Here is a 15779-nt window from a genome sequence, read left to right as displayed (position 1 = left end):
TGATTACTGCAGATTGAAATGAATAAAACATTGGTGACTAAGCAATTTGTTTTCCAGCATTTGAAATACATTTCATACTCTCCAGTCCATTGGGCAGCAACACTTTTGCACCAGAGGCAATGCAAAGGAATGAATTTTTTGGAATGAATTTTATGTAGTATGTCAGTTTTCCACGAACAGCTTGTAGTTCTCATACATTTTGAGGGAAAAGTAATCTCTGAATGGCCTGCAAATGCTTAATCGTGGCACGAGTGCCATGGCTGTCAATGAGATATCCCAAATCTTCAGTTTTGGGGTTGAAAAAATGAACGTTTCTATAAATTACCCTTGAGTCCTGCATCAGTTAAAACATGAAACAGAAATTCTAAATTTTGGAGATACTGTTTCTCTGGACCCATGATCTAATCCAAATAATTTGAACAGGATAGAACTTTCGATGCTACTTATTCGAGAAAGTGTGGAAATAACGCAAGGGCATGTGCACTTCCAAAGGGAAGGTGGTGGTATTAATGGAAGCTGACCTGTGTATTGACCACCATAATGTCTTTTTTTTCCCCTCATTCAGGAGAAGTTGAAGGTAAAAACGTAAACTTGGCCAGTACCAACTAACCGCAGCGTCATCCTCTACCAATGGCGTGGAGGAGCGTGGGGTCACACACTGTTATCCTGTCTGTTGTCAGTTTTTGTGACCTGGAGCGGCTACTACTAGATAAAGTAGTTCCTCATTTGACATCACGGTTTTCATGTGATCACAAGAGGAGTTGCCCATTCACTTTTAAAACAGTAATTTGTTCCTGACTGTTTTGAGTTCAAAAGCAACTTCATCGCAAATGGTGTGAGGTACTGGATGTGCACAGTAAAATTTAAGTTTTATGTTGTTCTTGAGGGTAATGTTTACTTGAAAATGCTTTCTATGTCCCGATGTGCCACTGAGGAAATGTACATATTTTTCCCCACAACTGATCAGTGCTGGCGTGGGAAAACTGAGTGACAATAGTACGCACATTTTCCTGAATATCTAAACTAAATAAATGAAATGCGCCCATACAAAAAATATTTGCAGTAGAGTGTAATTGCACTGATGCAAATGAAACTAATGTTGTCATATTTTTACATATTGCTTGCAAAGTTCGCGTCCTAAGAACAGTTACTTTCCCTGTTGTAAGCTGTGAGATGTAGACATGATTTCTATAACTTGAGGTGTCACAATTGCTCATACGTATTCTCATTAATGAATGTGTCTCAAGCACCAGTGTCTAACTGAAATGGCACATTTTAATTGCAAATCTGTAAAGATGCGGACAGTTCGCAATTATTCATCTCACTATGATTGTCATTTCTGGCAGATTTGTGAATTACAAAGCATTTTGCTTTTTATTCATTTGGGGGAGAGCTGTTTTGATTGAGCAAAATTTTGCACTGAGCACATATCTTAGCAATTCTTGCACTTGCATGTACGGTTTGTGAGAGTGTTTCCAGGAGAGTAGGTGAGATAAAGGATGTGAGTTCATATTACAGGATGTGAGATCATATTAGAGGATGCGAGATCTTATTGCTTTCCGTTTTCTCAAGTTTAGATTTGTGTGTAGCAGAGTTTACTTTGTCGGTCTTTTACAGGCACACTGGCTGTGTGTGTTCTGACTTGTGCTAATGTCAGCATCTCAGTTGGGGCAAGAAACAATGATTGTGGCCATTCATCACATGACTCCTAACACAAGGCTTTGGAGCATATGAATTTTCAAGCAAACAGGTTGGCTGCCATATGTACTGTTTGCAACTGCTGTCATCATGAGCTTTGTGGGGCAATGCCCACTTCAAAGTATCTGCAAACAGCGTTGCAACAACAGGCATTTGAAAGTCAAGTTCTATGAAGTCATGTTCCTCATGAGCTTTGATTACTTTCAGTACTTCATTGAGACCAGGGTTGTGGTGCTTTAGACCCTCAGCTTGTATTCCATTGTCATTAAGGTTCTGAATAATAGCATCATGAAGCATTTTCTCTTAAAATAAAGTTTCACAAAGCTACATTTGGAATGAGCATCAGCTACATGAATTTAGACATCAGAAATATTCATCTAATTTCCAGAAATATTCATCTAATTTCCAAATTACTTTCTCGTAGGGTAGAGTGTGGGGCTCTACTTGGGGGAACAAATTGCAAAACAACTTATTAACTGACACTCCTATCCAAGAAAAAAATAAAGTATGTCATGGGTCACCTGTGATTTTGTAGACTGCATAGCGTTCTTAGAACTGTGATTTGTATTTTGTCCAGTCCTCTTGTTTCTCATCCAATGAACGAGCATTGGGGGTGGGGGAGGGGGGGTGGGGGGGGGGGGCACCTGGTCTCCAGAATCCTGTGCTTCAGCTGTGGTTTGCTTGGTCACTGACATTAATAATGTCTGAATTTGTTGGTTCTGAAACTGAATAAATAAGTGCAGTGAGTGGTTGGTCTCCTGTAGCTTACACAAATTAAATATACTTCAATATTTAAGAAAAACATACAGTATTGTTCAAAATTGTGACATAGATGGGAAAAAATTGGATTAGTATGCTGGTGATCAATCTTGGGGCAAACGAATCCTCAGCAATCCCATCTTCATTGCCAGAAATGTTTGTTGTGTCTATTGGTGAACAAGGTAGCACAGACACTTAAGCATTTATTTAATGGCCAAAACATGAGCCTGTCTATTTACAGTATTTACAGAATTGGTAGATTTATACACAACTTTCATGTCCTAGGACGTAACTGTTCCACACTGTCACAGTTCTGTTATAATAAGGATAACTGTCTGAAGACTAATGTTCAATCATTTGCTGATTATCAGATTAGTAGCCTTCTGATAGGTCCTTCTATTCTCATTCTCACCCCAAGTCATGAGATTTGGACCAGAGCGTAATGGGTAGTGATTTAAAAGGTCAGGCAGAGTGGTGCATTTGGTTGCATGAGCTGAAGTGATGACGGTGTCTCCTGGTGGTGAAAGTGATGCTACCCATCAGACAATGTTGATACCATTGTTTAAGTAATTATTCACTTTGTTTTCAACACATTTATGCATGATGGATGTTTAAAAATGTTTACTTATCATATTTAAATCCAGCCATGAAACAGGGACATGGTTCTTTTATAGTGAAGGTCACAATTTCATGGTATTCTCTTGGCTCAGATGTTGCTCTCTTAAGTTGAATTTTCCCTAAAGATTATATAGACATTTTAGATTACTAAGTACTTGGGTAGTAAAGACGATGGTCTCTATGATCTATTGAGGACAGATGAAGCACATGTGGAGCTCAACTGCTTGTCTGAGCAAACATCTGACAGTTGCAGTATTTCAAAAGCCATTTAGTCCCAGAACATTCCAGAAATCAGAAATGTTAAATAATAATTAGTTGTAGGATGCAGGAATGGAACCAATGGTTGACACATTGCCAGTCAGTGACTATAACCACTTCATCACAGTGAATGACTCAAAGCATGTGGCATTGCTCCTCCTCTTGGCAAAATATTGTCTCATTGTTTTGGAGTGGACTATAGATTTTTGGGTCTGGTTATAATTGGCCATCCTTCGTGTGGTGGTGGTGGTGGTGGTGGTGGTGGTGGTGGTGTCACATCATCATAGTCACTGTGATGTTCAAATGGAATTAATTACATCAATACAAAGTGATGGTCATGCATGTCTTCGTATTCCTTGTGTCAGAATCCTGTGTTATCGATTGTCCTCACTGGATATGCCCTGGAAGGGCTTCATGTGAAGGACTTGGATAGCGTCTCTGCATTTGGGTATCCCAGTGTAGGCTCATCATGTTCGATTTTGTAGGATTAGGTATTGGCCAGAGTGGCACTTCAACAATAATTTTTCCTGTAGCAGAACTTCTGCTTAGGTATAAAAATCCCTAATAGATTGTCTGGGTTGTAGCTTGCAGGTCGCTGTTTGCTGTTTTAATGTTTATGATCTTTATCATGGGTGCCAAATATCTGTATGTATGCCAGCTTTCTTTCTTCTGCATTTATGATGATGATCTGTTTTATGTAATCATCTAGAACTTCATTTGTTGAAAGAGAAATAAAATATCCACTGTTGTGTCTGCCTGTTGATGATGGATAAGGAAAATGGTGCTTAACCTGTAGTGTCTTGCTTTTCTCTGTTGTATGTGAAAGTCGCAACAGGCAGAATCATATTCCAGTCTCTGTGTCTGACTTCGAAGTATGTTGAGAACATTTCTTACAACATCTTATTACAACATTCCTTGTGGCCATTCACCTGCAGGTAAATGACAGTGACGCTGTGAACAATATGGCATCATGAAATAGCTTCCGATACTTTTCCATGATCAGAAATCATTATATGTGGTGCTCCTTTTTTCAAAATTATGTCTGTAACAAAACTGATGGTCTTCAGGGCTTCAGTAGTAAACACAACCTTGGTAACAATGTAGACGGTGTGCTTGTCAGTGCTCACTATTATCCATTTACACTGTCATTTGTTGACCTCTCCGAGAGGTTGACTCAAATACGATGAAATGTTGCAACTGCAAGTGGAATGGGTACCAGATGTCTTGTGGGTAACTGAGGCATATGCTGCCATTGTTAGTATTTCCTACAGTGGTGTTCATAAAGTTTAACAGATTGGTAGAGATCTAACCAATGGTACCTGGTTCTGATTATAATATGGGTCTTTGCAAACTCCAACTGATAACTGGGGTAACTATGAACCATTTTCATCCCACTGGGTTGTAATTCCTTTCATGCCTTGTCCCGTGTAATTGTCTGAATTTTCCTTTTACAGCTTCATCCCTTTCTAAGGATTCTATGGTTTACATAATGTTGGCTCTTCCCTTTCGTCAGCTGCATTGTTCATTAGTGCAGCAATAACTTAGATATCAGTAGTGCTATATTTTTCTTTCAATGCATTCTGCAAAAGGCTGTTGGAATACTTGTGTTTGCACCTACATCTGTATTCTACTATGATGTCTTTTCCTGAAACATCATTATGTATAATGCTAATTGCCCTGATGGATCCCAAATGTTTGTCAGCCAACATAAAGAATAGTTGTCAGTCACAACAGTATATGGTCTGTCGCATAAATAGTGTCAGAAGTTCTTTGTTAGTTCTGGAGTAATTCTTCTTTGGCTTTGAGAGTACTCTGGAGACATACGCAGTGACTTCTTCAGCATCTCCCAGATTGGCAGTATAACTGTGTTTATTTGGTGACTTCTACCATCAGTGTCTAGTTCTGTCTCAACATTCTCCTCAAAAAGTGGTATGAGTGGTAAAGATTTTATCACCACCTTTAAGGATACAGAAATATATTTCTTGATCTTAACTCCAAGACAAATCTGTCAAGGAACTGTAAAATCTTTAATGGTACTTCCTGTGTCTGAATCAGGGCAGACATGGTTTTCATTAACTAAGTGCCCCAAGGTTATTATTTCTTGGGCAGTGAAGAGGCTTTTTCTCGAATTCAGGTGAAGATGTGTTTCATGGGCACAGTTGCCAGTGGACTTAAATGTTCTTCAGAGGTCTGTTAAAAAACAATAATGTCATCCACGAAGAAAAGACACACCATCAATTTAAGATGCTATCCAAGTTGTCCATCATGCATTCATTGGTGGAGTGATGCACAAGTCAAGTGGCATAACTTTGAACTCTGAGGCCATCAGATGTTATGAAAGCAGCCTTCTCACAGTCAGCCTCATAAACCTCTCTCTGCCAGTAGCCATTCTGCATATCTACAGTTGAGAAATAGCCCCCCCCCTCCCCTTCTTCCCTCCTACCCCCTTACACTTCAGACAGTCCCTGATGTCAATTCATGGCAGTAGGTATGCTTCAATTTTGCTAAGTTTGTTCAGCCACTGATAATCAATGCAGAAATTACATGTGCCATCTTTCTGAAGGCTGGTTGATGTGGTCTCACAGCATCCTTTCTGCTTCCTCTATGCATTGTTCAGTGGGAGACATCCTATATCAGCACTGACAGATGGGCAGATGATCCACTGCATTGAAATGTTGAGTCACATTGAGTCTTCCGGTCTGGCTTGTGTCCTCTCCAGAACTGAATGTGCCCAAAAATTTATGTAGTATTTGCTGACTTTGCTTCTCAGTCAAGTCAGGACCAGTTGGTTGCTGGATATATTAGACTTTTCCAGTGTGCCATCAGTAATGATAGCTTAGAATGGATCTCCATTAACTGCGCTGGACTGACCCTTCTGGGCTGGTTCAGTTGTTCCTATTACATTTCCTTAGGAATGAGTTGTGTCTGTTCATGATCATTGGTGGCTCAGAACTCCCCTTGTGCACTTGCAATGGCTTTGTCGCTGGCAGAAAGTTTCTATTCTGAAGCTGAATGCCTTTTTTGCTCTTGACTTTATTCTTTAACTGAGCATCCAGGCCATTGACAAAAATTTTTCTCAGTGACAGTGGTGGGATAAGTGTGTCTTCTGTGATAGACAACTGTCCAGAACAATCATTGTCAGGTGATCTTACTGAAGTAGCTTTGTCAATCTGGAGCTCAATATTCCACAATTATAACTGCTTGTGATGCTTGCATCCAAGGATAACAATATGGCTGCATTGTGGTAGGACGACACATTCAGAGAGCTTTATTCTGTCATTGAGAGCCATCCTCACATAACACATTCCTGTCAGCTCCACATATTTTCCATTTGCAACCTCCAGTTCAGCGGCACTTGTATTGCCTTCAGCTGCCGGCGATAAATATTCATCATCATATAAAATAATATCCCTGAATCAACTAGTGCTTGGAACGTGTTGTCAATTGGTGCATTTCATCTGCAGCAGTGCCACCTCCATAGGTGACCACCTTGTTCACTTTGTGATCAATTTTGGCAGCTGGACAAATGGCTGCAACCTATGTTGGTGATGGGGAACAACAGATGATCGTTATAGAGTGACCTCAGTCAGGGTACAGCGATGGGCTGATGGGCTTTGACTCACAGATTGGCTGTAGTTGTCTGTCTCATGTGCAGGAAGTTGCCCCATTATTTAATGTCTTTTGGTGCAACAGTTGTTGAGCACACTACAATTTTTCTTAAAATAGTGCACAACATGCTCTGGGTGTGCTCAATAGAAAAATACCTGCATGTTGACCTCAGTTTCCCATATTTCCACTTTCTGTGCCGCGATACCCTGTAAAAAAACACAATGAGTTTTTAAATGTAGCTGCATGAGCAGGACTGAAAGATATGCTCATTAATGTTAAATTTAGGCCAGTATGTCATACAGGGACGTGTAAATGTCCAGCATGTAGCCATACTCTGAAACGAATCATGTATACATATCCTGTAAGCTGACTTCTTCCACATCATTTCGATTGTTACGTATAACACTGTTTGAAACTCTGTGACTTATGTCGCTGAGTATGACCCATATTCTGAGACATGAAAGTTTCGTAATTCAGGGAAAAATGGGTTTTATTCCCAAGAACTACTACAAAGGGGGTACAATATTCATGAAAACTGGCTACCGCTGTGGAGTGAACCGCACATGGTACGGAAAGAGCATTTCGCCCTCAATAGGAAGGGCTGGTGGGCACATCCAGATCGTAAAGAAGCTGGCAGGCAAGAGAGTGACCCGCTGCTGCGGCCACTACCTCAACGACCCTATTGCATACCTCACGTGACGGCACTCAGTCATCCCTTTGGCAGGTTTGTGGCAAAAAGTTGGTGTGACTCACTCAGCAACACCATGGTGGCGTCACTCGCTCAGCATAATAGCATGGGAGTCACAAGTACTGCGGAGTAGTTTTCATAACTGTCTGAGGCTAAATTAAAATGATGGAAGTAGAATACAATAAAATTTTTTATGATTTTTACCTGTTACTGTGTACACCACATATATTTATTTTATTTTTATTCACTTTCATTTTAGTAAAAGTGATACTAGGTCAACGACGTGTTGTAACATATCCAAATTTTATTAAAAGAAAACAAAATGAAAATAATAATAGTTGGACTATGAAATTTCACTATGATGCTGCTGATGCTGGTAATAATATTAATATTGAGAAATGGCATAAGACTATTTAGTAATTTTGTTTCACTGTGTTGGCAGTTTATTATGTTTCAAATTTTAATATTGACTTAAAAGTAGAGGTTTCTGTAAGTTAAATGTAAAATCATTGTTATCATTTATTCATTCAACAGATGCACCAATGATTTTTGAATGCAACCAGTGCTGTGGTTGCAACCAATCAACATGCAACAATCGAGTTGTGCAGCATGGATTTACTGGCCGGTTTCAGCTGTTTCGTACTCAGAGGCGTGGCTGGGGTGTGCGTACCCTCACTGCCATTTCCAAAGGCTCATTTGTTTGTGAGTAAGTGAATATAGAATTACTTTCTTCATTGAAACCATATATATAGAACAACAGATGTAATAGTGCCAGAATAATTGCCTGCAGTAGTGTTGAATTTGGAACTTCAGATTTTAATATTAAAGTCCTAATAAATAAGAAGTATAGAATGAGGGGAAATGACACAGAAGTACATCACAGGTTTTCGTAGTTAGCCTTCGGACACTAGCAGTGAAGGCAGGAATATATTCACTGACATGCCATCAGTAACACAAGGCCCTTCCCCCCATATTTATTTACCTATGCACAGGGCGTCCATAACTAAAATTACAGTTTCAAAATGCTGTAGAAAGAGAACTGCTGCTCAGAATGACTTCAAATTTGAAAAGCATATTATTGATGTGGGGGAAACATCATGGGGACAAAAAACTATAATTTGACCAATAGATGGCGGAAGTGTCAGAATATACAGTGTGCTCCCTGCCGCCGTTGGATAAGCAGCTGCAGCAGCAAGTCGTATACTCCTAGCTCACTCATTTGTTACATAGTTTAATTCTTAATTTCTTTGCGTGTTTTTGGTACTTGCATTGTGTAATTCATAAATTTCGGGCGTATTATAGTATTTGAGAGTTGTAGCATCGCGTTTTAGTACCTGAATAGTGTAAATTCGCGTAGTCGTTTGTCTACTGTTTTGTTTTGAATGGCCAGTGTCGGTTGGTCGCAGTTAGTGTGCTCCCTGCCGCCGTTGGATAAGCAGCTGCAGCAGCAAGTCGTATACTCCTAGCTCACTCATTTGTTACATAGTTTAATTCTTGATTTCTTTGCGTGTTTTTGGTACTTGCATTGTTTAATTCATAAATTTCGAGCGTATTATAGTATTTGAGAGTTGTAGCATCGCGTTTTAGTACCTGAATAGTGTAAATTCGCGTAGTCGTTTGTCTACTGTTTTGTTTTGAACGGCCAGTGTCGGTTGGTCGCAGTCAGTGTGCTCCCTGCCGCCGTTGGATAAGCAGCTGAGCAGCAAGTCGTATACTCCTAGCTCACTCATTTGTTACATAGTTTAACTCTTAATTTCTTTGCGTGTTTTTGGTTCTTGCATTGTTTAATTCATAAATTTCGGGCGTATTATAGTATTTGAGAGTGTAGCATCGTGTTTTAGTACCTGAATAGTGTAATTTCGCTTAGTCTCCTTCCGCCGCCGAGCAGTGTCAGCAGTGCGCAAGTAGCAGCATTACTGCATTTACTAGGCAATCTTGTATTTTAATAACCGTTTAAATTTTGTCGATTTGTTTGCGCTCTCTGTAGATTAGTTCAGACGTTCTTAGCAAAACAGTTTTTAGCATGGATAGGGACTGCAACTGCTGTGTTCGGATGCAGGCTGAGTTGGCATCCCTTCGCTCCCAGCTTCAGGCAGTGTTGGCTTCGGTCACACAGCTTGAGGCTGTTGCCAATGGGCATCACTGTGGGGGTCGGGATGGGGGTTTGTGGGGGACGGCCAGCTCGTCCCACGCATCCCCTGATCGGACTACGACTGTGGTTGCCCGGGATACTGCCCGCATTGAGGCTGATCCCTCACCTGTGGTAGAGTGGGAGGTCGTTTCAAGGTGTGGCAGGGGGCGAAAGACATTCCGGAGGGCTGAACGGAAAGCCTCTCCAGTTTGTCTGACGAACCGGTTTCAGGCTCTGTCTCAGGCTGATACTGATCTTCGGCCTGACATGGCTGCTTGTCCTGTTCCAGAGGTTGCCCCTCAGTCTGCAAGATCCGGGCAGTCGCAGAGGGTGGGCTTACTGGTAGTTGGGAGCTCCAACGTCAGGCGCGTAATGGGGCCCCTTAGGGAAATGGCAGCAAGAGAGGGGAAGAAAACCAATGTGCACTCCGTGTGCATACCGGGGGGAGTCATTCCAGATGTGGAAAGGGTCCTTCCGGATGCCATGAAGGGTACAGGGTGCACCCATCTGCAGGTGGTCGCTCACGTCGGCACCAATGATGTGTGTCGCTATGGATCGGAGGAAATCCTCTCTGGCTTCCGGTGGCTATCTGATTTGGTGAAGACTGCCAGTCTCGCTAGCGGGATGAAAGCAGAGCTCACCATCTGCAGCATCGTCGACAGGACTGACTGCGGACCTTTGGTACAGAGCCGAGTGGAGGGTCTGAATCAGAGGCTGAGACGGTTCTGCGACCGTGTGGGCTGCAGATTCCTTGACTTGCGCCATAGGGTGGTGGGGTTTCGGGTTCCGCTGGATAGGTCAGGAGTCCACTACACGCAACAAGCGGCTACACGGGTAGCAGGGGTTGTGTGGCGTGGGCTGGGCGGTTTTTTAGGTTAGATGGCCTTGGGCAAGTACAGAAAGGGCAACAGCCTCAACGGGTGCGGGGCAAAGTCAGGACATGCGGGGACCAAGCAGCAATCGGTATTGTAATTGTCAACTGTCGAAGCTGCGTTGGTAAAGTACCGGAACTTCAAGCGCTGATAGAAAGCACCGAAGCTGAAATCGTTATAGGTACAGAAAGCTGGCTTAAGCCAGAGATAAATTCTGCCGAAATTTTTACAAAGGTACACACGGTGTTTAGAAAGGATAGATTGCATGCAACCGGTGGTGGAGTGTTCATCGCTGTTAGTAGTAGTTTATCCTGTAGTGAAGTAGAAGTGGATAGTTCCTGTGAATTATTATGGGTGGAGGTTACACTAAACAACCGAACTAGGTTAATAATTGGCTCCTTTTACCGACCTCCCGACTCAGCAGCATTAGTGGCAGAACAACTGAGAGAAAATTTGGAATACATTTCACATAAATTTTCTCAGCATGTTATAGTCTTAGGTGGAGATTTCAATTTACCAGATATAGACTGGGACACTCAGATGTTTAGGACGGGTGGTAGGGACAGAGCATCGAGTGACATTATACTGAGTGCACTATCCGAAAATTACCTCGAGCAATTAAACAGAGAACCGACTCGTGGAGATAACATCTTGGACCTACTGATAACAAACAGACCCGAACTTTTCGAATCTGTATGTACAGAACAGGGAATCAGTGATCATAAGGCCGTTGCAGCATCCCTGAATATGGAAGTTAATAGGAATATAAAAAAAGGGAGGAAGGTTTATCTGTTTAGCAAGAGTAATAGAAGGCAGATTTCAGACTACCTAACAGATCAAAACGAAAATTTCTGTTCCGACACTGACAATGTTGAGTGTTTATGGAAAAAGTTCAAGGCAATCGTAAAATGCGTTTTAGACAGGTACGTGCCGAGTAAAACTGTGAGGGACGGGAAAAACCCACCGTGGTACAACAACAAAGTTAGGAAACTACTGCGAAAGCAAAGAGAGCTCCACTCCAAGTTTAAACGCAGCCAAAACCTCTCAGACAAACTGAAGCTAAACGATGTCAAAGTTAGCGTAAGGAGGGCTATGCGTGAAGCGTTTATTGAATTCGAAAGTAAAATTCTATGTACCGACTTGACAGAAAATCCTAGGAAGTTCTGGTCTTACGTTAAATCAGTAAGTGGCTCGAAACAGCATATCCAGACACTACGGGATGATGATGGCATTGAAACAGAGGATGACACGCGTAAAGCTGAAATACTAAACACCTTTTTCCAAAGCTGTTTCTTAGAGGAAGACCGCACTGCAGTTCCTTCTCTAAATCCTCGCACAAACGAAAAAATGGCTGACATCGAAATAAGTGTCCACGGAATAGAAAAGCAACTGGAATCACTCAATAGAGGAAAGTCCACTGGACCTCACGGGATACCAATTCGATTCTACACAGAGTACGCGAAAGAACTTGCCCCCCTTCTAACAGCCGTGTACCGCAAGTCTCTAGAGGAACGGAGGGTTCCAAATGATTGGAAAAGAGCACAGATAGTCCCAGTCTTCAAGAAGGGTCGTCGAGCAGATGCGCAAAACTATAGACCTATATCTCTTACGTCGATCTCTTGTAGAATTTTAGAACATGTTTTTTGCTCGCGTATCATGTCATTTCTGGAAACCCAGAATCTACTATGTAGGAATCAACATGGATTCCGGAAACAGCGATCGTGTGAGACCCAACTCGCCTTAGTTGTTCATGAGGCCCAGAAAATATTAGATACAGGCTCCCAGGTAGATGCTATTTTTCTTGACTTCCGGAAGGCGTTCGATACAGTTCCACACTGTCGCCTGATAAACAAAGTAAGAGCCTACGGAATATCAGACCAGCTGTGTGGCTGGATTGAAGAGTTTTTAGCAAACAGAACACAGCATGTTGTTATCAATGGAGAGACGTCTACAGACGTTAAAGTAACCTCTGGCGTCCCACAGGGGAGTGTTATGGGACCATTGCTTTTCACAATATATATAAATGACTTAGTAGATAGTGTCGGAAGTTCCATGCGGCTTTTCGCGGATGATGCTGTAGTATACAGAGAAGTTGCTGCATTAGAAAATTGTAGCGAAATACAGGAAGATCTGCAGCGGATAGGAACTTGGTGCAGGGAGTGGCAACTGACCCTTAACATAGACAAATGTAATGTATTGCGAATACATAGAAAGAAGGATCCTTTATTGTATGATTATATGATAGCGGAACAAACACTGGTAGCAGTTACTTCTGTAAAATATCTGGGAGTATGCGTACGGAACGATTTGAAGTGGAATGATCATATAAAACTAATTGTTGGTAAGGCGGGTACCAGGTTGAGATTCATTGGAAGAGTGCTTAGAAAATGTAGTCCATCAACAAAGGAGGTGGCTAACAAAACACTCGTTCGACCTATACTTGAGTATTGCTCATCAGTGTGGGATCCGTACCAGGTCGGGTTGACGGAGGAGAGAGAGAAGATCCAAAGAAGAGCGGCGCGTTTCGTCACTGGATTATTTGGTAACCGTGATAGCGTTACGGAGATGTTTAATAAGCTCAAGTGGCAGACTCTGCAAGAGAGGCGCTCTGCATCGCGGTGTAGCTTGCTCGCCAGGTTTCGAGAGGGTGCGTTTCTGGATGAGGTATCGAATATATTGCTTCCCCCTACTTATACTTCCCGAGGAGATCACGAATGTAAAATTAGAGAGATTAGAGCGCGCACGGAGGCTTTCAGACAGTCGTTCTTCCCGCGAACCATACGCGACTGGAACAGGAAAGGGAGGTAATGACAGTGGCACGTAAAGTGCCCTCCGCCACACACCGTTGGGTGGCTTGCGGAGTATCAATGTAGATGTAGATGTAGAAGTGCAGTGTGGCAGAGGGAGGACAGCAGTTGATCTGATGTCTATCAAAGATGTGGCCACAGCATTGCATGAGGGGTCAACTAGTGGTGTGCAAACATGCAGTGCTTGGGGAATTACCTGAACATTTGCCTGCAAACACAGTGCATAAAATCCTGAAAACATCCTGCATCGATCCCTACGAAATCACCCATGTTCTGGAGTTGCTTCTTGTTTTGCTGCCACCAAGACAAACTCTCACTCTGGAATTTCTTGCTGTCATGGAAATCGACAGTGAATGGCTGTTGAACAGTCTGTGGACAGACGAAGCCCACTTCCATTTCCAAGGACATGTCAATACGCAGAATTGCAGAATATGGGCAACGGAAAATCCATACACTCATCAACCTGTACCGCTTCATTCTGTAAAGGTGACTGTGTGGTGCAGGTTGACAGCAATGTACATCGTAGGGCCGTATTTTTTCAATGAGATGAGTCCTGTGGGTCCTGTTACCTGTACTGTCACTAGTAAACTTTGTGGGTGAAACTTCCTGACAGATTAAAACTGTGTGCCGGACTGAGACTCGAACTTGGGAACTTCGCCTTTCATGGGCAAGTGCTCTACCATCTGAGCTACCCAGGCACACCAGGAAGTTTCATATCAGTGGACATGCCATTAAAATATCAAGTCTCTGAAATCGCTGTGGCCGGAAAAATATCCTGCAAGAACGGGACCAATGGCTACTGAAGAGAATCGTTCAATGTGACAGAAGTGCAACCCTTCCTCAAGTTGCTGCAGATTTCAATTCTGGGCCATCAACAAGTGTCTCTGTCGAACCATGGTATGGGCTTTCAGATCCGAAGGCCCACTCGTGTACCCTTGATAACTGCATGATAAAAAGCTGCACTCCGCGCCTGGGCTCATCAACGACATTGGACTGTTGATGACTGGAAACATGTTGCCTGGTTGGACGAGTCTCGTTTCAAATTGTATCGAGTGGATGGACCTGTATGGGTGTGGAGACAGCTTCATGAATCCATGGAACCTGCATGTCAGCAGGGAACTATTCAAGCTGTTGTAGGCTCTGTAATGGTGTCGTGCATGTGCAGTTGGAGTGATATGGGACCCCTGATATGTCTAGATATGACTCTGACAGGTGACACGAACGTAAGCATCCTGTCTGATACCTGCATTGTTTCATGTCCATTGTGCATTCTGATGAACTTGGGCAATTCCAGTAGGACAGTACAACACCCCACATGTCCAGAATTGTTACAGAGTGGCTCCAGGAACACTCTTCTGAGTTTAAACACTACTGCTGGTCACCAAACTCCCCAGACATGAACATTATTGAGCATATCTGAGAGACCTTGCAATGTGCTGTTCAGAAGCTATCTCCACCCGCTCGTATTCTTATGGATTTATGGACAGCCCAGCAGGATTCATGGTGTCAGTTCCCTCCAACCCTATGTCAGACATTAGGTGATTCCATGCCATGTTGTGTTGCAGCACTTCTACGTGCTCCCGGGGGCCCTACACGATTTTAGGCAGGTGTACCAGTTTCTTTGGCTCTTCGGTGTATTAGCCATTATATCCCCATCATTGCTTGTTCTGATACAGATTTAAATAACGCTGTAGGTTGTAGTTCATTCACACCATCAGTAAATGAAGAAATGACTAACTTAAAATGAAAATATTGTTCTCGTAGTTCATGATAATGAAAATGAACACAAAGGAGAGCGCTTACATCTGTATTGTATTGTGCAAGTCAGATGCTACAGCTATAATTGCTGCACAGTTTAGATATATTCTAAGTCCTAAACTTAAACAACTTGGAATTTTGTACATTAACAAATATTGCCACAGGGGAAAGGAGTAACAAGTGGGGAAAAAAAAGTTCCAAGAATTGTCTTGTCATTGAACCTGGGATCATCCGCTGCAACCACTGAGCCACCACCTGATAATTAGAAATTGGCTTACATATGCATACTTCTAGTCTTTTTCTTCAACATGCTTTCAATTTGCTCAGCAGTTCAAGTACTTGGTTGCTAGTTGAAAATTTAATTCGAACTGCTATTCAAGCCAACAGAACGTTTTTGTAAGAAGTATCCAATCGTTATTGGCTGCCATCAAACGCCACATACTTAACTTGCACTGAAAATATTTAAAATTTTCCTTTCTTACTCTGCTGCAATGTGTCTATAAAATGCCTTAAACTAATTGAATTAATTAAGATTCCTCTCCAAGAACTGTTAGGAGATCAGTTATTACCTGAATTCATTA

The 15779-nt window shown here is 42.2% G+C and overlaps 1 protein-coding gene across 5 annotated transcripts in view; it reads left to right on the top strand.

Annotated features, from left to right (window-relative positions):
- The window catches only part of LOC124555813 (histone-lysine N-methyltransferase EHMT2), a 280266-nt gene that overhangs the window by 181416 nt on the left and 83071 nt on the right, over positions 1-15779 (top strand). For 3 of the 5 annotated variants that reach the window (XM_047129879.1, XM_047129880.1, XM_047129878.1), the window contains one exon: positions 8165-8336. In XM_047129879.1, coding sequence (XP_046985835.1) covers positions 8165-8336 — 172 coding nt within the window. The remainder of the gene's footprint in view (positions 1-8164; positions 8337-15779) is intronic. The other 2 variants (XR_006968595.1, XR_006968596.1) reach the window with 1 other exon arrangement.

The sequence above is a fragment of the Schistocerca americana genome, chromosome X (assembly GCF_021461395.2).
Source record: "Schistocerca americana isolate TAMUIC-IGC-003095 chromosome X, iqSchAmer2.1, whole genome shotgun sequence".
NCBI lineage: Eukaryota > Metazoa > Arthropoda > Insecta > Orthoptera > Acrididae > Schistocerca > Schistocerca americana.
Note: the sequence above shows the minus strand (reverse complement) of the source record. Positions and strands in the feature narration are given on the sequence as shown.